At 43.8% G+C, this 24621-nt stretch overlaps 1 protein-coding gene across 1 annotated transcript in view; it reads left to right on the top strand.

Annotated features, from left to right (window-relative positions):
* LOC124720006 overlaps positions 1 to 23047 on the top strand; it is a 29977-nt gene extending 6930 nt beyond the window's left edge. The window contains exons 2-3 of the mRNA XM_047245243.1: positions 948 to 1166; positions 21782 to 23047. Coding sequence (XP_047101199.1) covers positions 1132 to 1166; positions 21782 to 22784 — 1038 coding nt within the window. The 5' untranslated portion in view covers positions 948 to 1131 and the 3' untranslated portion in view covers positions 22785 to 23047. The remainder of the gene's footprint in view (positions 1 to 947; positions 1167 to 21781) is intronic.
* The last annotated feature ends 1574 nt before the right edge of the window (positions 23048 to 24621 follow it).

Below are 24621 nucleotides of genomic sequence, written 5' to 3'. Positions count from 1 at the left end.
GGTTTGTAGAGTATAGATATTTGTGGTACTAACTGTTAATAGCTTTCAATTCATACATTCAACATTTGCATATTTATTAATTATTTTTTTATGTCCATGGAAGTATGGGGATGAAATGCTCTGACATTCCCCTAGGTGCACCATGCAGCAACTGCTGTGATCTCGGAATATCTGCTGACTAACACTCTGTGTGCCACTTGTTGTCACTCAGAGTGTACCCCAAATAAAAAGACAAATATAGGAACTTATAAATAAATTATTCATGTTTTCTGACAACTAGCACATTTTTGTCCTCCTCTCTTATTTTTAATTAGATATTACAATTGCATTAGCACACACTTGCTCATTTGTAGACGATTAGAGTACAAAAATTTTCACACTTTTAACGTATATGGAACATTACCCAAAATTTAATTCTGCTAAATTGTGTAACCTTTTGGCAGTTGTGAACTGTGAACCCTGCTATGGTAATGATGATAATTTTTCAACTGTCTTTCCATTTTTGTAACTTTTGGACCACGGATATATAAAATTACAATATTTCAGTGTCTGTGTTGGTCAGAATTATGATGCTTAGACACATGCTTGGGTAGCCTAATGTTAAAGCAATGATCCTCAATAAGCAGGAAATGCAGGTTCGAGTCCCTGTCCCACAAAAAGTTTCGTTGTCATCATTCCATTATACTGCCGATGATTCTCGGTATTCAGAACTGTGAATACATTTTATGTAGGTGTATAAAAAGCCCTATTGTCAAAAACATAAATTTAACTGTGTGTTATTGTTTGAAACATGAAACAAAAGAGTGAATATTAAGTGAGATAATTTTACTCTTTTTCTCTAGGATTTTTATTATGTTTGTGCATGCTTGTTATTTGCTAGCTGCCATGACATCCTGTCCTTTTCCCACTGTATGCATAAGATGACTAATTAGATATTTCGCCCACAGATGACTGATAAATTTGGTCGAACACTTCCAAGGATGTTGTTTCTGCAGTGTGTAACATTTGCTGCAAACTGGGAGTAGTATCTCATATTCAGGAAGGAGGAATACCTGATTCCCTGTTCAGTGATGCCTGGATGCAGTTGAAGCAGGGATTGAGATTTACTGGCAACTGTAAGGAACTCTTCTAATGGATGACCTTATCAAAGGAACAACTGTCTCGAGGCAAGTGCACCGTTAAAGTTTCATATATACTTATGTATTCTAATGGCTAATGCTGTGTCAGTGAATCCACTCACTCCTGTCATTGGCTGTTCATTTCAGTTCCACGTAATTGTACATGTATTTGTTTTATTTTTTTTATTTATTTAGTCCAAGAATCATTTTTAGGACATTGTTTTTACATATGATGTAGGACAAGGCTAAAGATAATTAATTAATGATTAGAGCAGTTGTTGTAACTAGCTGGTCAACACACTCAGTGTGATAATAATATAAATTGACATACTACATTGCTTATACATTTAATAGCAGAGGTTAGCAAGAGAGATTACATGATAAACTCAAAGTAAATTACGTATTATGACGGTCCAGAGATGGAGTAGAAGTAGTGGTCAAGCAAGAATTGTTTCTACTTTACCTTAAATATTTTTAATGTTGATAGGTGTTTTAAGTGAGGCGGCATATAGTTAAATAACATAACTCCAGTACGATACACTCCTCATTTGTGTAAGTTTGTGCTTACTGTGTTTATGTGTAGGTTCAGCTTCTGCCCAGTTTCATATACATGTATATCATTTGTATCACTGACATTTGAGACTTTTTTCCTTTAATTTTGAAAACAGGGTTTGCAGGATGGAGGTTTTTATATGGTGTGAAAGTTAATTGCCCCAGTTTTATCCGATTTTATGATGAGGCTGTTGGTGTTGAACCAATGTGTGAAACTACGCATAACTGATGCTGCAGTTTTCTGCAGATTGTTGTCACTGTGCGATTTAATTAGAATGTTTGTGTCATCTGAAAAAAGTACTGTGATTCCATCATGTATTTTATCACGCAAGTCATTTACATACAGCAAAAATAGGACAGATCACAGCACTGACACTAATGGGACTCCATACTTGATAATTTTTTTTCCTCATTACTGCAAAGACTAGAACTTCCTGTGTTTCACTTGTGTTTGAGTTCTATTTCTGTACTGTGTTGACGATTATTGAGGTCTGACTCGATTTACCTTTCGGACTGGCCTCGAATTCCATAATTATTTTACTTATGCAAGAGAATTTCATGATCAGTAACATCAAAGGCTGTACTAATGTCAAAAAATATTCCAGATGGTATCCTCTTCTTGATGTCTTCCGAATACCTCTTCCTATATTGTTCTTTCCCTTTCTTTTCCACCACTTTCCCTTCAAGAATGTGAACGGTGAAAGTGTTGTGTCTGATGACATGCCTAATAAATTTTAGTTTTCTCTTTTAATTTTTTGTTAATATTTGTTGACTACCCTTAAGACTTCCAGGTTGCTTGTCGTTTCCTGTCATTTTCCACTGTGTCCACATTTCTGCAACTTCAAGTTGATTCCTATCCAATGTATCCAGATCAAAGTTTTACTCCCATAGGGCAGTTTACTCCATACAAATGATTTTCTGACATCTGTAATCATATGTTTGCTGGTTAAAGCATCTGCCCTAGTCATAAATGTCTGCAGTCCTTCTCATCACTTTCATTAAGCATGTACAGTCCTGTGGGATTACACTACCGAGATAACAAAATTGTTTCATCTGATCAGTTCTGACGTCATCAATTTTTATGTTGGTTTTAATTTCTTCTGTATTTTTCTGTACTACCATTGCTTTCATTTTCCATGTGTTCATTTTAATGTGCTACATTGCATCCTGTTTCTAGCATTTGTAGACTTAGAGAAAGCTTTTGACAATGTTGACTGGAATACTCACTTTCAAATTCTAAAGGTGGCAGGGGTAAAATACAGGGAGCGAAAGTCTATTTACAATTTGTACAGAAACCAGATGGCAGTTATAAGAGTCGAGGGGCATGAAAGGGAAGCAGCGGTTGGGAAGGGAGTGAGACAGGGTTGTAGCCTCTCCCCGATGTTATTCAATCTGTATATTGAGCAAGCAGTAAAGGAAACAAAAGAAAAGTTCAGAGTAGGCATTAAAATCCATGGAGAAGAAATAAAAACTTTGAGGTTTGCCGACGACATTGTAATTCTGTCAGAGACAGCAAAGGACCCGGAAGAGCAGTTAAACGGAATGGACATGGTCTTGAAAGGAGGATATAACATGAACATCAACAAAAGCAAAATGAGAATAATGGAATGTAGTCGAATTAAATCGGGTGATGCTGTGGGAATTAGATTAGGAAATGAGACGCTTAAAGTAGTAAATGAGTATTGCTATTTGGGAGGAAAAATAACTGATGATGGTCGAAGTAGAGAGGATATCAAATGTAGACTGGCAGTGGCAAGGAAAGCGTTTCTGAAGAAGAGAAATTTGCTAACATCGAGTATTGATTTAAGTGTCAAGAAGTCGTTCCTGAAAGTATTTGTGTGGAGTGTAGTCATGTATGGAAGTGAAACATGGATGATAAATAGTTTAGACAAGAAGAGAATAGAAGCTTTTAAAATGTGGTGCTGCAGAAGAATGCTGAAGATTAGATGGGTAGATCACGTAACTAATGAGGAGGTATTGAGTAGAATTGGGGAGAAGAGGAGTTTGTGGCACAACTTGACTAGAAGAAGGGATTGGTTGGTAGGACATGTTCTGAGGCATCAAGAGATCACCAATTTTGTATTGAAGGGCAGCGTGGAGGCCAAAAATTGTAGAGGGAGACCAATAGATGAATATATTAAGCAGATTCAGAAGGACGTAGGTTGCAGTAGGTGTTGGGAGATGCAGAAGCTTGCACAGGATAGAGTAACATGGAGAGCTGCATCAAACCAGTCTCAGGACTGAAGACCACGACAACAACAACAACAACAACAACAACAACAACACATTGCATCCTGTAACCATTTTATTTTCTTTATATTCTCCCTCAGGATCTGAATAGCTGTCTCAGTGAACATATTAAATAAATATGGGGATAGGGGACTTCTTAGTCTAACTCCTTTTCTGAACCTGGACTCTTCCTGTACCTTACTGATGTTTATTTTTCAAACAATGGAAAATCCAGAAGGGAATGTAACAGTATTATGAAAAGGATATGTGCTACTCACCATATAGCTGAGATACTGAGTAAGAGATAGGCACAACAAAAAGACTGATGGAAAAAGAGCTTTTGGCAACAAGGCCTTCATTGAAAATAGACAACTACATGCACATGCACACCTGCAGCGCCTCCCCCCCCCCCCCCACCACCCCCCCCCCCCCCCACACACACGCGACCACAGTGTGTGGCAGCTGAAGGCAGACTGCGAGCAGCAGTGCATGGTAGGAGAGACAACTATGTGGGGGTAAGGAAGAGGCTGGGGTAGGGATAGCAGGGTAGTGGTGGGGGACGATAAAATGCTACTAGTGAGAGTGTGCAGGGACAAGGTGAAGAGAGGGTAGGCCAGCTATGTGCAGTCGAGTGGTTAGACAAGGGGGGGGGGGGGAGAGGGGGTGGTTGCAGATGAAGAGAGAAACAAAAAGTTTGGGCTGGTGGAATGGAAGGCTGTGTAATACTGGAATGCGAACAGGGAAATGGCTGGATGGGTAAGGACAATGGCTAATGAAGGTTGAGGCCAGGAGGGTTACAGGAACATAGGATATATTGCTGGGGAGTTCCCACCTTCACAATTCAGAAAAGCTGGTGTTGGTGGGAAGGATCTAGGTGGCACAGGCTGTGAAATGAAGAACACTGTGTTGGGCAGCGTGCTCAGCAACTGGGTGGTCCAGCTGTTTCTTGGCCACAGTTTGTTGGTGGCCATTCATGTGGACAGACAGGTTGTTGGTTGTCATGCCCATGTAGAATGCAGCAGAGTGGTTGCAGCTTAGCTTGTAGATCACATGACTGGTTTCACAGGTAGTACAAGTATGAGGTGGTAATTACAGTATGTAAAGGTCTCAGTGAGACCCTTGGTATATTTTGAGAGGGACTGCTCATCACTACAGATGCGACAGCCACAGGTGGCTATGCTGTATGGAAGGCACTTTTTGGTATGTAATGGGTGGCAGATGTTGAAGTGGAGGTACTGCTGGTGGTTAGTAGGTTTGATGTGGACGGAGGTACTGATGTAGCCATCTCTGAGGTGGAGGTAAACGTCTAGGAAGGTGGCTTGTTGGGTTGAGTAGGACCAGGTGAAGCAAACGGGGGAGAAGTTGTTGAGGTTATGGAGGAATGTGAATAAGATGTCCTCACCTTCAATCCAGATAGCAAAGATGTCGTCAGTGAGTGAATCTGAACCAGGTGAGGGGTTTAGGATTCTGGGTTTTTAGGAAGGATTCCTCTAGATGGCCCATGAATAGGTTAGCATAGGATGGTGCCATGCGGGTGCCCATAACCGTACCACGGATTTGTTTGTAGGTAATGCCTTCAAAGGAGAATAAGTTGTGGGTGAGGATATAGTTGGTCGTGTGAGAAAAGTGTAAGTTGGGTTTCACATGACTGATCTTTTCAGAATATATGCTGGTTGACATGGAGGAGGTCATTCTGTTAAAGATACATCATTATGTTTGAGCTCAGAATATGTTCTAAGATTCTACAACAAATCAATATAAAAGATATTGGACATAGTTTTGTGAATCATCTCTACTACCCTTCTTATAGACAGGTGTGATCTCAGCTTTTTTCCAAGAACTGGGCATAGTTTTCTGTTTGAGGGATCTACAATAGATAATGGTTAGAAGAGAGAATAACCCAGCCACAAACACTATATAGAAAATGACAGGGAATCTGTCGGACCCTGGAGCTGTGTTCAGTTTTAACAATTTCAGCTGTTTCTCAACACCACTGACACTAATACTTATTTCAGTCATCTTTTCAGTGGCACGAGGATTAAATTGGAACGGTTCTCCCGGGTTTTCCTTTGTAAAGGGCAATTTTAAAATGGAGTTATGGCATTTCAGATTTTGCTTCTCACTACCTTTTGCAGGAATTTCCTTTTTTGTAATTCGAGGACACACTATTGGGATCTTTTTGGTTAGGGATAGACACACTGCTGCATAGAGGATTGATAGTCTGACTACTGCGTTGTAGTTTGATATTCAACAATAGACATTTCGAGGTGTACGTTTTTCCTCAAGCATAATTGCCCTATCTAGTTTGATTTTCCTTTGTTCGAGAGCTACCATTTCACTGAGATCATCTGACAAGGGGACCACACGCATATCAGATTTTTGTCATGTTTTAAATTTACGGTACGTGAAGTTCAGAACTTGAATGTCTCTCCCAAAGCACTATAGTACATGCAACTCTAAAAAATTCTTGTGATAATTGAATTTGAAATTTTCCTGGGCATGTTTAATTATGCTAAAATAAGTTTCAACAATATAAGGAAAAGATAGATTGCTATTCACTGTAAAGATGACATGTTAAGGTGTAGACAGGCCCAACAAAAAGACATGTACACATAAGGTTTCAGCCAGAGGCTTCTTCAGAAAATTAAACACACACATCTCATATACATAGGACCGCCATGTCCATCTGGGCCAGGCAGTCGTGTGTGTAAGGTGTGCTTGTTTGTGTGAATGAATGTATGTGTTTCCTTTTCTGGAGAAAGCCGGAGCCAAAAGCTAATGTGTAAGTGCATTCATTGTGCCTGTCTGCAACTCAGTGTGTTGTCTTAACTGTGCGTGGCAATCTGTCTTTTTGTTATATTGTTGATATTCTGATCTGGAGTTTCCATTTTTTAAAATAAGGTTCATTTTTTTCGATGGGCAGTGCCACACCGTGGTAGAGGGCTCGTGCACCATGTGGAGGTATGTGTTTGATTCCTGGTAGAATCATATTTTTAAACAAAGTTGTATGTTGTATGAGCATTTCCGTGAAGCATAGAATACATAACGTGTGCAAGACTGGTAATTGAGTGAAGCTTGTTCTGCTTACTATTTCTCTCTCTCTCTCTCTCTCTCTCTCTCTGTCTGTCTGTCTCTCTCTCTCTCTCTCTCTCTCTCTCTCTCTCTCTCTCTCTCTCTCTCTCTCTCTCTCTCTCTCATTGTTTGAATACATACACCATATATCATATATATTCTATTTAACACATATAACTGCCATTTTTATGAAAAGTGGATATCTTCTTATTTCTAATTATTTATTGCACTGCATGATTAAATGATGATGGTGTCCTCTTGGGTAAAATATTCTGGAGGTAAAATAGTCCCCCCATTCCGATCTCCGGGCGGGGACTACTCAAGCGGAGAAAGAAAACTGGCGTTCTACGGATCGGAGCGTGGAATGTCAGATCCCTTAATCGGGCAGGTAGGTTAGAAAATTTAAAAAGGGAAATGGATAGGTTAAAGTTAGATATAGTGGGAATTAGTGAAGTTCGGTGGCAGGAGGAACAAGACTTTTGGTCAGGTGATTACAGGGTTATAAATACAAAATCAAATAGGGATAATGCAGGAGTAGGTTTAATAATGAATAAAAAAATAGGAGTGCGGGTTAGTTACTACAAACAGCATAGTGAACGCATTATTGTGGCCAAGATAGACACAAAGCCCATGCCTACTACAGTAGTACAAGTTTAGATGCCAACTAGCTCTGCAGATGATGAAGAAATAGATGAAATGTATGACGCGATAAAAGAAATTATTCAGGTAGTGAAGGGAGACGAAAATTTAATATTCATGGGTGACTGGAATTCGTCAGTAGGAAAAGGGAGAGATGGAAACATAGTAGGCGAATATGGATTGGGGGGAAGAAATGAAAGAGGAAGCCGCCTTGTGGAATTTTGCACAGAGCATAACTTAATCATAGCTAACACTTGGTTCAAGAATCATAAAAGAAGGTTGTATACCTGGAAGAATCCTAGAGATACTAAAAGGTATCAGATAGATTATATAATGGTAAGACAGAGATTTAGGAACCAGGTTTTAAATTGTAAGACATTTCCAGGGGCAGATGTGGATTCTGACCACAATCTATTGGTTATGAACTGCAGATTGAAACTGAAGAAACTGCAAAAAGGTGGCAATTTAAGAAGATGGGACCTGGATAAACTGAAAGAACCAGAGGTTGTACAGAGTTACAGGGAGAGCATAAGGGAACAGTTGACAGGAATGGGGGAAAGAAATACAGAAGAAGAAGAATGGGTAGCTCTGAGGGATGAAGTAGTGAAGGCAGCAGACGATCAAGTAGGTAAAAAGACGAGGGCTGATAGAAATCCTTGGGTAACAGAAGAAATATTGAATTTAATTGATGAAAGGAGAAAATATAAAAATGCAGTAAATGAAGCAGTCAAAAAGGAATACAAACGTCTCAAAAATGATATCGACAGGAAGTGCAAAATGGCTAAGCAGGGATGGCTGGAGGGAGAATGTAAGGATGTAGAGGCTTATCTCACTAGGGGTAAGATAGATACTGCGTACAGGAAAATTAAAGAGACCTTTGGAGAAAGGAGAACTACTTGCATGAATATCAAGAGCTTTGATGGAAACCCAGTTCTAAGCAAAGAAGGGAAAGCAGGAAGGTGGAAGGAGTATATAGAGGGTCTATACAAGGGTGATGTACTTGAGGACAATATTATGGAAATGGAAGAGGATGTAGATGTAGATGAAATGGGAGATATGATATTGCGTGAAGAGTTTGACAGAGCACTGAAAGACCTGAGTCGAAACAAGGCTCCGGGAATAGACAACATTCCATTAGAACTACTGACAGCCTTGGGAGAGCCAGTCCTGACAAAACTCTACCATCTGGTGAGCAAGATGTATGAGACAGGTGAAATACCCTCAGACTTCAAGAAGAATATAATAATTCCAATCCCAAAGAAAGCAGGTGTTGACAGATGTGAAAATTACCAAACTATCAGTTTAATAAGTCACAGCTGCAAAATACTAACGCGAATTCTTTACAGACGAATGGAAAAACTGATAGAAGCCGACCTCGGGGGAGATCAGTTTGGATTCCGTAGAAATGTTGGAACACGTGAGGCAATACTGACCCTACGACTTATCTTAGAAGAAAGATTAAGGAAAGGCAAACCTACGTTTCTAGCATTTGTAGACTTAGAGAAAGCTTTTGACAATGTTGATTGGAATACTCTCTTTCAAATTCTGAAGGTGTCAGGGTAAAATACAGAGTGTGAAAGGCTATTTACAATTTGTACAGAAACCAGATGGCAGTTATAAGAGTCGAGGGACACGAAAGGGAAGCAGTGGTTGGGAAGGGAGTGAGACAGGGTTGTATCCTATCCCTGGTGTTATTCAATCTGTATATTGAACAAGCAATAAAGGAAACAAAAGAAAAGTTCAGAGTAGGTATTAAAATCCATGGAGAAGAAATAAAAACTTTGAGGTTCGCCGATGATATTGTAATTCTGTCAGAGACAGCAAAGGACTTGGAAGAGCAGTTGTCTTGAAAGGAGGATATAAGATGAACATCAACAAAAGCAAAACAAGGATAATGGAATGTAGTCGAATTAAGTCGGGTGATGCTGAGGGAATTAGATTAGGAAATGATACACTTAAAGTAGTAAAGGAGTTTTGCTATTTGGGGAGCAAAATAACTGATGATGGTCGAAGTGGAGAGGATATCAAATGTAGCCTGGCAATGGGAAGGAAAGCGTTTCTGAAGAAGAAAAATTTGTTAACATCGAGTATAGATTTAAATGTTAGGAAGTCGTTTCTGAAAGTATTTGTATGGAGTGTAGCCATGTATGGAAGTGAAACGTGGACGATAAATAGCTTAGACAAGAAGAGAATAGAAGCTTTCAAAATGTGGTGCTACAGAAGAATGCTGAAGATTAGATGGGTAGATCGCATAACTAATGAGAAGGTATTGAATAGAATTGGGGAGAAGAGTAGCTTGTGGCACAACTTGACTAGAAGCAGGGATCGTTTGGTAGGACATGTTCTGAGACATGGAGGGATCACCAATTTAGTATTGGAGGGCAGCGTGGAGGGTAAAAATCGTAGAGGGAGACCAAGAGATGAATACACTAAGCAGATTCAGAAGGATGTAGGCTGCAGTAGGTACTGCGAGATCAAGAAGATTGCACAGGATAGAGTAGCATGGAGAGCCGCATAAAACCAGTCTCAGGACTGAAGACCGCAGCAACAACAACAACAACAACAACATTGCACTCAAAAATTCTTAAGTAGCCTACTGAAATTTTATAAATGATTGTTCATCATGAGTGTGTAATTAAAAAAGAATAAAAGTTAAATCTATGTTTGTTGTGTTTAATGCTTCACGAAAATGCTCACAGAATGTGCACCTTTGGTTTAAAATTTTGATTCCACCAGGATTCGCACCCAAGCCCTTACATGTCAGACAAAGAGTCTACTACATAGCCACAATGCTTATGCCTCTGTGCTACGTCTGTGTTCAAGAGTCTGCCATTTCAGTTCCTTCAGTATCTCTGCGACACACTCCTCTGGATTAATAAAACCTGTGACCATTCATGCTGCCCTTCTCTGTATACGTTAATTATTCCCGGTTAGTCCTATTTGGTATGGGTTCCACATACTTGAGCAATATTCTAGGATGTGTTGCATGAGTGATTTGTAAACACTCTTTAGTAGACTGATTGCACTTCCCCAGTATTATATCAATAAACAGAAGTCTACCACCTGCTTTATCCACGCCTGAACCCCCGTGCGGGTCCAGGTTTAGAATATTCCCGAGGTATTCCTGGCCGTTGTAAGAGGCGACTAAAAGGAGTCTCTCACGTTTCGGCCTTTATGTGATTGTCCCCTGTAGGGTTTGCCCTCCATTTTTCAAAATTTTCCCGAAGAGCGAGCCAATTGGGGAAGGGTGCCTTACATTGTGCATAGTCTCCATGCACTGAGACCTCTCGCATCGCTTGTCGACGCGGATCTGCACTTCCGTTCATTCTCTAAGTGTTGGGTGTGGTCACCCTCCTTGGTGCGTTTTCCTCCATCCTCTGAGCAGTATCACTTTCTGCGCTGTTGACAATAATGGACTTCTTAGCTCGTTTGCACCTGATATCCAGCGTCTAGCGTCTGCTGTGGTGGGGTCACCATGTACCCTGTTGGTTGTAGCCCCCTGACTACACAGGGATTGCTCTGCTGATGCCTGCACCATTAACTCCCCACGTATGCCAAGGAGCCTGGGGCATCGGGTTTCCCAGCAATTGCCATCCTGACAGGGTGGCCTTTGCTACAGCTGGGTGCGGGAAGGGCCCCTGTTCGGAGTGGGTGGATGACACACAATGAAGTGTAGCACATTATCTCTTGCTGGTGGTCAAACACAAGCAGTGTCTAAATGATCAAGGTCAAAATTCAGTGCTAACAAATGTGACTCCAAATCACTCCCCCCCCCTCCCTCCCCCCCCCCTCTCCCCTGCCACACCATGGGAGGAATGCCAGGCGAAGGATGGCAGCGAAGATTATTCACCCTGGTACATTGTATGTACGAGACTTGATGGGGAATCTTTCTTCTCAGTGAAAGTTTTTTGTGGAGCGTTTAGAGGACAAGTTGGGGAGGTGGAGGGCTTGTCCAAAATGCGGTCAGGGTCGGTCTTGATCAAAACAGCATCCTCTGCCCAGTCATGGGCGCTACTCGCCTGTGACAAACTGGGGGATGTTTCTGTTTCCATCACACCCCATAAGAGCTTAAATATGGTGCAGAGTATCATATTTCACATGGACCTTCTTTTGCTGTGCACCAGTTTAGAGTGGTGAGGTGTCTATTTCATCCGGTACGTCCACCAGGGTCCGAGGGAAATCGGGTTGCCACCAGTGCCTTCATCTTGGCCTTCTAGGGTGACACATTACCCGAGAAGGTCAAGGCGATGGTCTACCACTGTGATGTAAAGCCGTATGTCCCTCCCCCGATGTAGTGCTTTAAGTGCCGGAAGTTCGGCCATATGTCTTCCCACTGTACTTCCAGCGTCACCTGTCAGGATTGTGGATGTCCTTAACATCCCAATACTCCCTGTGCCCCACCTCCCATCTGTGTCAACTGCAGAGAGCACCATTCGCCTTGCAGGCCAGACTGCAGGATTCTCCAGAAAGAAAGAAAAATAATGGAATACAAGACCCCTCGACCAACTGACCTACACCGAGGCTACATCCTGTGCATATGATGCCAACCTATGCTGCTGCTATGACAACGGTTGTACCATCTTCCGTTCTGCCGGGTACAGTTGGCTCTCAGAGCTGTCAGACTCCACCTGCCCCCTTGGTGGTGGGGGGCACTTCCCTCACTGTTGCTCCTGCACAACCTACTTCAGGAGACCCCCCCCCCCCGCCCCCCCCCCCCCCCCAAACCATCGGGGACGTCAGTCACCACTTCTCAGCCTAGGAAGCGTAAATCGTCTTCGGCTCCTCTCTCCAGGAAGGAGGTATCCCTTGGATCACTCCCTTCCCAGGTTCTTACCAGTGGCAAAGCTGACAGCTGCCAGTGGCTGGAGCAACCACAGGTAGCTGGTCGTAGGGCTTCACGGTCCTCCTCAGTCCCTGAGACTGAATCAGTGAAGCCCTCCCAGCAGGACAAACCTAAGGAGCAGGGAGAGAAACCTAAAAAGAAAAAGATCTCCAAGAATCAAGGCACTGCAGTGGCACCCACACCACCACTACCTACAAGTTGTGTGTCTGAGGATGAGGTGCAGATTCTGGCGTCCACTGAGGACCTAGATCTCACTGGGCCCTCAGACACAATGGATGTCGATCCCACAGGTACTCATCTGGTGGTATCAGGTGACCCCAAGGCGTAGGCAGCCTCATTGACTGTTTCGTGCCTACCCAGTCTCACGATCGTGTAATCCTCCAGTGGAATTGCGGCAGTTTTTTCCATCACCTGGCTGAGCTACGGCAACCGATAAGCTTTCTGCAATGCCCTCCAGGAAACTTGGTTCCCGGCAATGTGGACCTATGTCCTCAACTCAGTATGTAGTGAACCTGTGCCCCTTCAAACCCCTCTTGAAGCTGTGGCTGTCAGGATAAGTATGACACGGGAAATAACTGTCTGCAATGTATATCTTCCTCCAGGTGGTGCAGTACCCCTGAATGTATTGGCTCACTGATTGATCAACTCCCTAAACCTTTCCTACTTTTGGGAGATTTTAATGCCCAAAACCCCTTATGGGGTGGCGCCTTGCTTACTGGCTGAGGTAGCGAGGTCGAAAATTTACTGTCACAACTTGACTTCTGCCTCTTAAATACAGGTGCCCCCACACATTTCAGTGTGGCAGATGGCACATATTCAGCCATTGATCACTCAGTTTGCAGTCCTGGCCTTCTCCCATCTATCCACTGGAGAGCACAAGATGACCTGTGTGGTAGTTTCCACTTCCCCATCTTCCTGTCACACCCCCAGCGTCATGCCCACAGACGCCTACCCAAATGGGCTTTAAACAAGGCAGACTGAGAAGCTTTCACCTCTGTTGTCACCACTGAATCGCCCCCACATTGTGCCATGGATGTTGTCGTTGGGCAGGTCACTACAACGATCGTTCCTGCGGTGGAAAACGCGGTCCCTCATTGTTTAGGGTGCCCCCGGCGAAACACAGTCCCTTGGTCGTCGCCGGAAGTTGCTGAGGCATTTAAAGAGTGTAGGCAAGCTCTACAGTGAAGTAAGCACCTAATAGCCTTTAAGTGGCTCCGTGCCCGCGTTCACCTGCTTATAAAATGATGGAAACAGGAGTGTTGGGAGAGGTACGTGTTGACCATTGGGTGTCGTATGTCACCTTTCCAAGTCTGGACGAAGATCAGGCATCTTTTTGGGTACCGGACCCCAACAGGTGTCCCTGGCATTAGCATCAATGGTGTGTTACCTACCGGCGCAAACACAATTGCCGAGCACTTTGCTGAGCACTATGCTCGAGCCTCTGTGTCGGAGAACTACCCCCCAGCCTTTCGCTCCCTCAAACGGTGCCTGGAAATGAAAGTCTTCGTGTTCACTACACACCACAGTGAACCCTATAACGCCCCATTTACAGAGTGGGAGCTCCTCAGTGCCCTTACACATTGCCCCGACACAGATCCTGGACCAGATCGGATCTACAATTAGACGATTAAACATCTCTCGTCTGACTGCAAGTGACATCTTCTCATCATCTTCATCTTGATCTGGTGTGATGCCAAATTTCCATCGCTGTGGCACTATCATTTCGGTGCTCAAACTCAGTCTAAATCCACTTGACGTGGATAGCTACCGGCCCATCAAGCCCCACAATTTCTTTGTAAACTGCTGGAACGTACGAGGTGTCGGCGGTTGGGTCGGGTTCTGGAGTCGCGTGGCCTACTGGCTCCGTGTCAGGGCAGCTTCCGCCAGGGTAGCTCTACCACTGATAATCTTGTGTCCTTCGAGTCTGCCATCCGAACAGCCTTTTCCAGATGCTAACGTCTGGTTGCCATCTTTTTTGAGCATGCGACATGACCTGGTGACATCATATGCTGGCCACATTGTAGGAGTGAGGTCTTCGGGTCCTGCTCCCGATTTTTATCCGAAATTTCTACATCTACATCTACATCTACATCCATACTCCGCAAGTCACCTGACGGTGTGTGGCGGAGGGTACCTTCAGTACCTATATCGGTTCTCCCTTCTATTCCAGTCTCGTATTGTTCGTGGAAAGAAGGATTGTCGATATGCCTCTGTGTGGGCTCTAATCTCTCTGATTTTATACTCATGGTCTCTTCGCGAGATATACGTAGGAGGGAGCAATATACTGCTTGACTCTTCGGTGAAGGTATGTTCTCGAAACTTTGACAAAAGCCCGTACCGAGCTACTGAGCGTCTCTCTTGCAGAGTCTTCCACTGGAGTTTATCTATAATCTCCGTAACGCTTTCGCGATTACTAAATGATCCTGTAACGAAGCGCGCTGCTCTCCGTTGGATCTTCTCTACGTCTTGTATCAACCCTATCTGGTACGGATCCCACACTGCTGAGCAGTATTCAAGCAGTGGGCGAACAAGCGTACTGTAACCTACTTCCTTTGTTTTCGGATTGCAGTTCCTTAGGATTCTTCCAATGAATCTCAGTCTGGCATCTGCTTTACCGACAATCAACTTTATATGATCAATCCATTTTAAATCACTCCTAATGCGTACTCCCAGATAATTTATGGTATTAACTGCTTCCAGTTGCTGACCTGCTATTTTGTAGCTAAATGATAAAGGATCTATCTTTCTGTGTATTCGCAGCACATTACACTTGTCTACATTGAGATTCAATTGCCATTCCCTGCACCATGCGTCAATTCGCTGCAGAACCTCCTGCATTTCAGTACAATTTTCCATTGTTACAACCTCTCGATACACCACAGCATCATCTGCAAAAAGCCTCAGTGAACTTCCGATGTCATCCACCAGGTCATTTATGTATATTGTGAATAGCAACGGTCCTATGACACTCCCCTGTGGCACACCTGAAACCACTCTTACTTCGGAAGACTTCTCTCCATTGAGAATAACATGCTGCGTCCTGTTATCTAGGAACTCTTCAATCGAATCACACAATTGGTCTGATCGTCCATATGCTCTTACTTTGTTCATTAAACGACTGTGGGGAACTGTATCGAACGCCTTGCGGAAGTCAAGAAACACGGCATCTACCTGTGAACCCGTGTCTATGGCCCTCTGAGTCTCATGGACGAATAGCGCGAGCTGGGTTTCACATGACCGTCTTTTTCGAAACCCATGCTGATTCCTACAGAGTAGATTTCTCGTCTCCAGAAAAGTCATTATACTCGAACACAATACGTGTTCCAAAATTCTACAACTGATCGACGTTAGAGATATAGGTCTATAGTTCTGCACATCTGTTCGACGTCCCTTCTTGAAAACGGGGATGACCTGTGCCCTTTTCCAATCCTTTGGAACGCTACGCTCTTCTAGAGACCTACGGTACACCACTGCAAGAAGGGGGGCAAGTTCCTTCGCGTACTCTGTGTAAAATTGAACTGGTATCCCATCAGGTCCAGAGGCCTGTCGCTCCATATTTTCCGTTCCGAGTCGGTGCCTCAACCGGTTCCCTCCATATTCAGGAGAATGGCATTCCACAGGGCTCCGTATTGAGTGTGTCTCTATTTTTAGTGGCTATTAACGGTCTACAGAAGCTGTCGGGCCGTCGGTCTCACCTTCTCCGCATGCGGATGATTTCTGCCTTTTGTACTGCTTCTCCAGTACTGGTGTTGCTGAGCTTCACAAGGTGCAGTCGTGGGCTCTAGACCACGGCTTTCAGTTTTCAGTCGTGTGTTATGCACTTCTGTTGGTGTCGTACCGTTCATCTGGAACCAGAAATTTACCTTAATGGTGATCTACTCACTGTAGTGGAGACGTATCGATTCTTAGGACTGATTTTCGACACCCGACTGAATTGTCTACCTCGCCTTTGTCAGCTTAAGTGTAAGTGCTGGCAGCATCTCAGTGCCCTCTGCTGCTTGAGCAACACCAACTGGGGTGCAGATCACTCTACACTGCTGCAGCTATACAGAGCCCTTGTTCAATCCCGCTTCGACTATGGGAGTCTGGTTTACGTTCGGCGGCACCCTCAGTATTGCGTTTACTCGACCCAGTGCACCACTGTGGCATTCGCCTAGCGACGGGAGCTTTTACAACGAGTCCGCTGACCAGTGTCCTGCTGGAGGCTGGAGTCCCTCCATTGAAGATTAGGCGTGAACAGCTGCTCACCCGTTATGTTGCACACGTTCGTAGTTCTCCTGAGCATCCGAATTACCGTCTCCTTTTCCCAACCACGGCTGTTCATCTTCCGTATCGGCGTCCCAGGTCAGGACTTATGATTGCGGTTCGCATCCGGTCCCTTCTGTCTGAACTGGAGTCCTTCCTGTTACCACTTCTCCTCAAGGTCCATTCACGTACACCTCCACGGTGTACACCGAGGCCTCAGATTCTTCTGGACCTTTCGCACTGCCTTAAGGGCTATCTTAACACTGCGGCTCATTTCTTCTCGATTCTTGACACTTAATGTGGCTTTGAAGTGGTTTACACCGACGGTTTGATGGCTGATGGTCACGTAGGCTTTGTGTATGTTCGTGGAGGACATATTGAACAGCACTCCTTGCCAGATGGCTGCAGTGTTCTCACTGCAGAGCTGGCAGCCATATCTCGTGTTCTCGAGCACATCCGCTCGTGCTCTGGCAACTCATTTCTTTTGTGTACTGACTGCTCGAGCAGCCTGCAAGCTATCGACCGGTGCTTCCCTCACCATACCTTGGTAGTGCCCATTCAGGAGTCCATCTTTGTGCTCGAATGGTCCTGTCATTCAGTGGTGTTTGTGTAGACCCCTGCACATGTCGGAATCCCAGGCAACGAACTTGCCGACAGGCTGGCCAAACGGGCCACGCGGAAACCACTTCTGGAGACGGGCATCTCCGAAACTGATCTGCATTGTGTCTTACGCCGCAGGGTTTTTCGGCTTTGGGAGACGGAATGGCGTAACAGTTTGCACAACGAACTGTGTGTCATTAAGGTGACTGCGTATGTGTGGAAGTCTTCTGTGTGGCCCTCTCGCAGGGAATCAGTTGTCCTCTTCCGGCTCCACATTGGCCACACGTGGTTAATGCACGATTACCTCCTCCGTCGCGAGGACCCACCTCAGTGTCGCTGTGGCTCACAAATGACGGTCGTCCACCTCTTGGTGGACTGCCCACTTTTAGCCACTGTGCGGCAAGTTTTTAATTTTCCCAGCACCCTACCTTCGGTGTTGGGTGACAGTGACTCAACAGCAGCTTTAGTTTTACATTTTATTCGTGAGGGTGGGTTTTATCATTTGATCTAAGGTTTAGCGCATGTACTTTGTCGCTCTGTGACCTCCACCCTAGTGCTTTTAGGGTGTAGGTTTTAATGAGTTGCAGAGTGGCTGGTTTCTCCTTTTTATTCTCATGGTCATCCAGCCACAGTAATCTGAGCTCTTGTTTTGATCTCTTCTATGTGTTTCTTGTGTCTCTGTGTGGTTTTCGTGTCTCATTTTGCCCATTTTAGTGTTTGTTGCTCTTCTGTCAGTCTTGTGGCTTTCTCCTTTCTTCCAGCTATGTTTTGTATGTCTCGGTTATTTTACTCCCACTCTTGTGGAATTATTTTAATCGGAACGAGGGACTGATGACCTAGCAGTTGGGTCCTTCCCTCCCCCACCCCCCCTTCCCCCCTTCTTTTAAACCAACCAACCAACCAACCAACCAACCATGACTGAACCTATGTGATCATTCCATTTCATATCCCTACAGAGTTACACACTTATATTTGTATGAGTTGGTTGATTCCAGCAGTGACTCATTGACATTACAGTCATAGGATACTACGTTTTTATGTTTAGTGAGGTGCACAATTTTACATTTTTGAACATTTAAAGCAAGCTTCCGATCTTTGCAGCACTTTGAAATCTTATCATGATATGACTGAATATTTATGCAGCTTCTTTCAGACAATACTTCATTTCACATAATGGCATCATCTGCAAAAACTCTGAGGTTACTATTAATATTGTCTGCAAGTCCATTAATGTACAACATGAACAGCAAGGGTTCCAACACACTTCCCTGGGGCACACCCGAAGTGACTTCCACATCTGACGATGACTCTCCATCCGAGATAACATGCTGTGTCCTCCCTACCAAAAAGTCATCAATCCAGTCACAAATTTCACTTGATGCCCCGTATGATCATATTTTGACAATAAGCGTATATGCAGTACTGAATCAAATGCTTTTCAGAAATCAAGAAACACTGCATATTCCTGGTTGCATTGATCCAGAGCTTTCAGTATGTCACGGGGAAAAGTGCGAGTTAGGTTTCAGGTGACTATAGTTTACAAAAACCACACTGGTTGGTATTGAGGGGGTCATTCTGTTCAAGATACCTAATTTGACTTTAGTTTAGCATATTAAAAAAAAAGTTGAAAACTTCAAAGTTAATATACTTGTGTGTTTCTGAGAGTTGCACAGAATTGCTCTGGGAGAGTTATATTTGAATTCTAAACTTCACATACCATAAACACAAAAACTTATAAAAATGTGGTTACCATGCGGTCCCCGTGTCGGATGATCTCAATGAAATAGAAGCTGTCAAACAAAGGAAAATCAAACCAGACAGGACAGAAAAATGTATGCCTCAAAACAGTGGCTTTGGCTCTCTTGATATGCTTCATGGATGTTGATCAATAGATCTATCTGCTGTTAAATACAGTTGTTGAAAACATAATGTAATTGGATAGATAAAAAATGTACTCACCAAGTGGTGCCAGGAGACACACATATAAAAGGTAGTATGTGTGCAAGCTTTCAAGGCAGTGGGTTCTTCTGGCAGAACGATTGAAGGGGAAGGAAGAGGGTTGAAGGTAAAGGACTGGCGAGGTTTAGAAAAAGGAGTAGAGTTCGGAAAAGTTGCTCAGAACTCCAGCTCAGGGTAGACTTACCGGAGAGGATGGGAAGGAAAGACTCATTGCTGGGGACTGCTCTGGGCAAGATTTGAAAACCTGAAAGCTTAAAGGTGGAAAATAGGGTATTATGCTAGACAGAGATTAATGCTAAAACATTGTGCACAAGTTAATAAGAGCAGGAAGCTGACTGCATTGAATGTGATAGAGGTGGGAGTGGTACGACAGAAAATAGACAGGTCAGAAAGTGAAAGATGTAGAAAACTAAAAATGAGTAAAGAAAAGAATAGTTACTGTGAAGAAACGCAGAAACTGAAGAAATCAATATAAATTAATGTCAGTTGGGTGGCAAGAACTGAAGACATGTTTTAGCACCAGTTCCCACATGTGGAGTTCTGAGAAACTGGTGTCTGGGGGAAGAGTCTAGATAATGCGTGTGGTGAAACAGGCTCTGAGGTCATGACTGTGATGTTGTAATGACTGCTGCTATACACCCTCTGCCTGCACCCATTCATTGCAACTGCTAACTCGGTGGTAGTCGTGCCGATGTAAAAGGCCAAACAGTGTTTACGTAACTGCTGGTATATGACATGTCATTTCGCAAGTGCCTCTCCGTTTGATATTATATGTTTTGCCAGTTACAGAGCTGGAAAAGGTGGTGGTAGGAGGGTGCATAGGGTGAGTCTTGCAGTGGGGACAGTCACAGAGTAGGGAGATGGGTGACTAAGGTGCACACGGTCTGACAAGGCTATTGCGGAAATTGGGAGGACGATGAAAAGCTATTCTTAGTGTGGTGGGCAAAATCTCCGACAGAATTAACCTCATTTTAGGGAGTTGTGGCCTTGTCGATGTAGCTGATTACTACATTCGAGACTAGGATTGTACAGATTGAGAAGAGGTGTACTCCTAAATAATTTTTTGGAGGGATCAATGGTACTGGAATTGGATGTGGTGGTCTGGGAAATCTGATTTTGAACTAGACTGGTGGGATGATTACGTCCTGTGAAGGGTCCTGTGAGGGTTGAGGTGAGAATGGTGGTGTGTTGCTGTAAAGAGTCTACATCTGAACAAATGCATTTGCCTCAGTGCCAGGGTTGCATAAAAGGCTCTCGCATGTCATATTAAATACAGTCCTTGGAGCTATATTGCACAGAAGTCTATTGCATGTTGTTTGCCAGCAATATTAGCTCATTAGCAAAAGCCAGGCATATGATCCTCATATTATCTGCTTTGAACCCATCCTTAATCAAGTGTTTGCAATTCACTTTTTTCCCCTATTGTCATTTTTTATTCTTTTCAATTTTACAATTGTTTGTTATTTTGCTACCCAGATAGTGAAACCTGTCTACTAGTTTTTGTGTCACCTAATTTTAATTTGACTACCTGTTAACTTTGTCTTACGTTTACTGATGCTCATTTTATAACATTTTTCCAAGGCACTATTCATTCTGTTCAATTGATATTCCATGTCCTGTGTCGTCTCTGACAGAATTACAGTGTCATAAAGTACAGAGTGGTTATAATTAAACATCTGTTACTTGACCCAGTGTAGATGGAAAACTATTTACTGTAAGTGTACCCAACTGTACAGGAATGATGTTCAGACTGCGCACAGCAGCACGTGCTTTTCTAGCAGTGTCAGCTGTTAGGCATCAGTACTGGTGCAGTGATGTACATTGTAGCACAAACAGCAACTTGCAGGCAGTCAACGTGGGTCTGGACGAGGTGAGCAGGACTTTACTCGTTGTTTTATCAAAACAGTAGCAAAAGTGCTTCTGCTCTGCGTGGCTACTGACGGATTATAAAAATTCAGAGAGGTCCTCTTTCAGCAAGAACGTGAGTCGGGAGTTCGAATTAACTGGCGATTTCAGAATTGTTGCTGGGGGAGGCCAAGGACCAGTTGTACCACAAATTGTTGAAGAAATTGCTGTTGCCCTGTCTGAGAATGCTGGATGCAATGTGCAATCTTCAAGCATTGCACGAGTCGTTTAACGACAGCTAAGCATTTCATAGCCCACTGTTCGAAGTGTGCCGTGAACAGTTGTGAAATGAAATGGCATCTCTTAGTGGCTCTGGGATGTTGCGGATGCAAGGGTTGTCACTTTGAGCAATGTTTGTAACCGGGAATGTGAACTTGGTACACAGTTTACAAATGGTACCCACTTGTATGCAAATTAAAATATCTTTCTTTCCAAGGTTTATTAATTAATTCTCTTCTGCATATCCTTACAAATATTTCCAAAAAGTTTCACTGCCCTACAGTAACTCATTTATCGTGCAGGCCTTGTCAAGTAAGTTTAATGATAACCGCCTCGTATATTTGCAAATGTTTCTGCAGCATTACATAACTTGCTATTTCAATTTGTTCCTTGTTTACAGAGAGACAGTAGCACCGGGAACAGCTCTCTGTGGAATAGATAATCTTCCAGACGAGGTTCTCATCGAAATATTCTCCTACTTGCGGCTGTGTGACTTGACGTGGTGTTCGCACACGTGCAGCAGGTGGCGTGCCATTCTACGGGAGGAGAAGTCGCTGTGGAGGTGCTGGCAGTGCGCGACGTACGACGTGGGGAACGTGAGGGAAGTGCTAGCTACGGCGGGTGCGGTGCCGCAGCTGGAAACGCTCTACCTCCTCTACTCCGGCTCGTTCGGGATCCACGTCGCCTGGCCGGAGGCCACCGTCTTCCACCACTACGGTGACGCCCCCCTGACGTGGGAGCCGTACTTCCGGTGTTTTGATACCGAGTGCCTCGTGATAGACCACTCGATGCAGAAAAACATTTTTTTCTACTTGTCGTGGGTCGACCGCCTCACGTTGAGGAGGATATTCGTCGTAGAACAGTCGTATTTTTGTAACCCGTCCGAAAGTACGTGTGAATCCGCCGGGCCGGTTCGCGAAGCTGCTAGTGCGGACGGTCCCGTACGGAGGGTCAGAGACATACACCGTGACCTCTTCTCCGGGAAGGGTCGCCGCCGCGGCAGTGCCTCGGAGGTCCCCGCTGCGACGTCCGGAGCGGACGCTGCCGTGTGCCCGGCGTTGGAGGAAGTGAATGTGTTCAGCAAGTACATCTGGGACGAACACCTTGAGAGGCTTTGCAGTCTGGGCCCAGTGCGCACCTTGCACGTCCGGTGCCAGCGGCTCCGCAGCCTGACTTTCGTGCGGGGCTGCAGCGCGACGCTGGAGGAGCTGGAAGTCTCGGACTGCCGACGCCTCTTGGAGGACGCGTTCGCAGATCTACGCTATCTGGAGAGGTTGCGCGTGCTGCGGCTGTCGGACTGCCACGTCGAGGCGCAGACTGTCGGCAGTTGTGTGGCCGGCCTTCCCCACTTGGAGTCCTGTACGATAAATGGGTGTGAAGTCCTTCAGGATCTCTCCTCGTAGGATCCTTGTGCTGTGGCCTGTGTCCGCAGATGTAGTGGTGTGTCCTGTATCCTTACTTTAAGACACTGACTTGTTGAAATTTTCTTGTGATAACATATCATTATTTCGAGTCAATAAATATGATGTGTTGGAAGAAGGGCAGTGAGAGAGATGGGCTGATCTTGTGCAATATATTATACAATTTTTTATTTGACATTAAATATTGTAAAATTATGTATATATTTACTATGACTGTTCTAAAACTAAAGAACATTTTGATACGATGAGCCGAGTAAGTCTTCCACCGCCTCTGCTACCATTCCCTAGACCTTCCTAACTGTTATGATAAATCAACAAACCCAACAAGTCTGGAGTCACATGTGATTAGCCTGCCCTGGTCTTCAGGATACAGTTTCAATCTCTATAAAGTATATCCACATCTGAGAAACAATAGAACGATTCACATTAAGCTATCGGGCCACATCAGTTTGCGACTGTTTTGCTTCCTTTCTTTCTGTGGCCCTCCACCTCAGAGATCCTCGTAGGCATCATCTCTGTGCCGTACTGCACTGTCTGTGACTGTGTACGTAGTGCTTGTGGACGTGGGGCTACCTGGCAAACACTATCTCGTTTCGTAGGTGCCCTGACAACATTGGCGTGGTTGTGCATTGGCCAGAATGTCTTCAGTGCAGTACATGAATGTACGGACATCTGATTGGCAGTTTGTACGATTACGTCACGAATTAGACACAGGATGGGGAAACAGCGGTTTGTTGCTTTAATTTTGGGCACCAGAGGAAGATACTAATGCAATCTATTCTTGAGTATTGCTTGAGTGTTTGAGATTCCTACCATGTTAGACTGAAGGAAGACATCAAAGCAATTAAGAGGTGGGCTGCTAGATTTATTACTGGTAGGTTTGAACAACATGCAACTGTTACGGAGATGCTTTGGGAACTCCACTGGGAATCCCTGAAGGGAAGACAACATTCATTTCAAGAAACACTACTGAGAAGATTTAGAGAGTTGGTATTTGAAGCTGACTGCAGAATGATTCTGTTGCCTCCATTATATATTGCACATAAAGATCCCAAAGATAAAATACAAGAAATTAGAGCTCATACGGAGACATATAGGCAGTCATTTTTCCCTTATTCTATTTCTGAGTGGAACAGGGAAGGAAATGATGAGTAGTGGCACAGGGTACCCTCCGCTATGCAGAGTATCAATGTAGATGAAGATAACAAGGTGGCTAGAAACTTGTCCACGTAGCAGAGAAAGTGGATTTGAAAATGTTATTGGAAATATGAAAACATGGAAGCAGTACATAGATGATGGCACATCACATGTAACAATAACAAAATTACGCATAATCTTGAAGAAGGGATTATGTGGAAGGAAAAAATTGGTAGTGGATGAAGTAGGAGTGGATGCAGTGGTACAAGCTTTCACAAGATCTCCAAAGAAGGCTATACGGCAAGCTGTGTGTGAATCAGGTGTAAGCAAATCAAGTGTTGCTGCATTTCAACCCACTGACATACTAATATTTTTCCCCACAGTACCTAATATTTACCATTCAAATGTACGAAAATCAGCAGTTTTGTCTTATACATTTTTCTCAAATTGTATAGTTTTTTTGATAGAAATTCTTTATAAAATCTATCGTTACTATTTATTGAAGTATTGAGGAGTGAAGATATACTGTTTTAGAAATTTTTGTTCATGTGGTATACCCGAAGAAATACAGGCAGTGTAGTGATTCGAGAATTTCTGTGTTAATTCTAGAACCACTCAGCCTTCTACCATCTCAAACACACAATATTCTGGATATGAGCATGGGATGGCAGAATCCTACCTA

This window comes from Schistocerca piceifrons, chromosome 11 (genome assembly GCF_021461385.2).
Source record: "Schistocerca piceifrons isolate TAMUIC-IGC-003096 chromosome 11, iqSchPice1.1, whole genome shotgun sequence".
Lineage (NCBI taxonomy): Eukaryota > Metazoa > Arthropoda > Insecta > Orthoptera > Acrididae > Schistocerca > Schistocerca piceifrons.
This window is presented reverse-complemented; position numbering and strand designations above follow the sequence as displayed.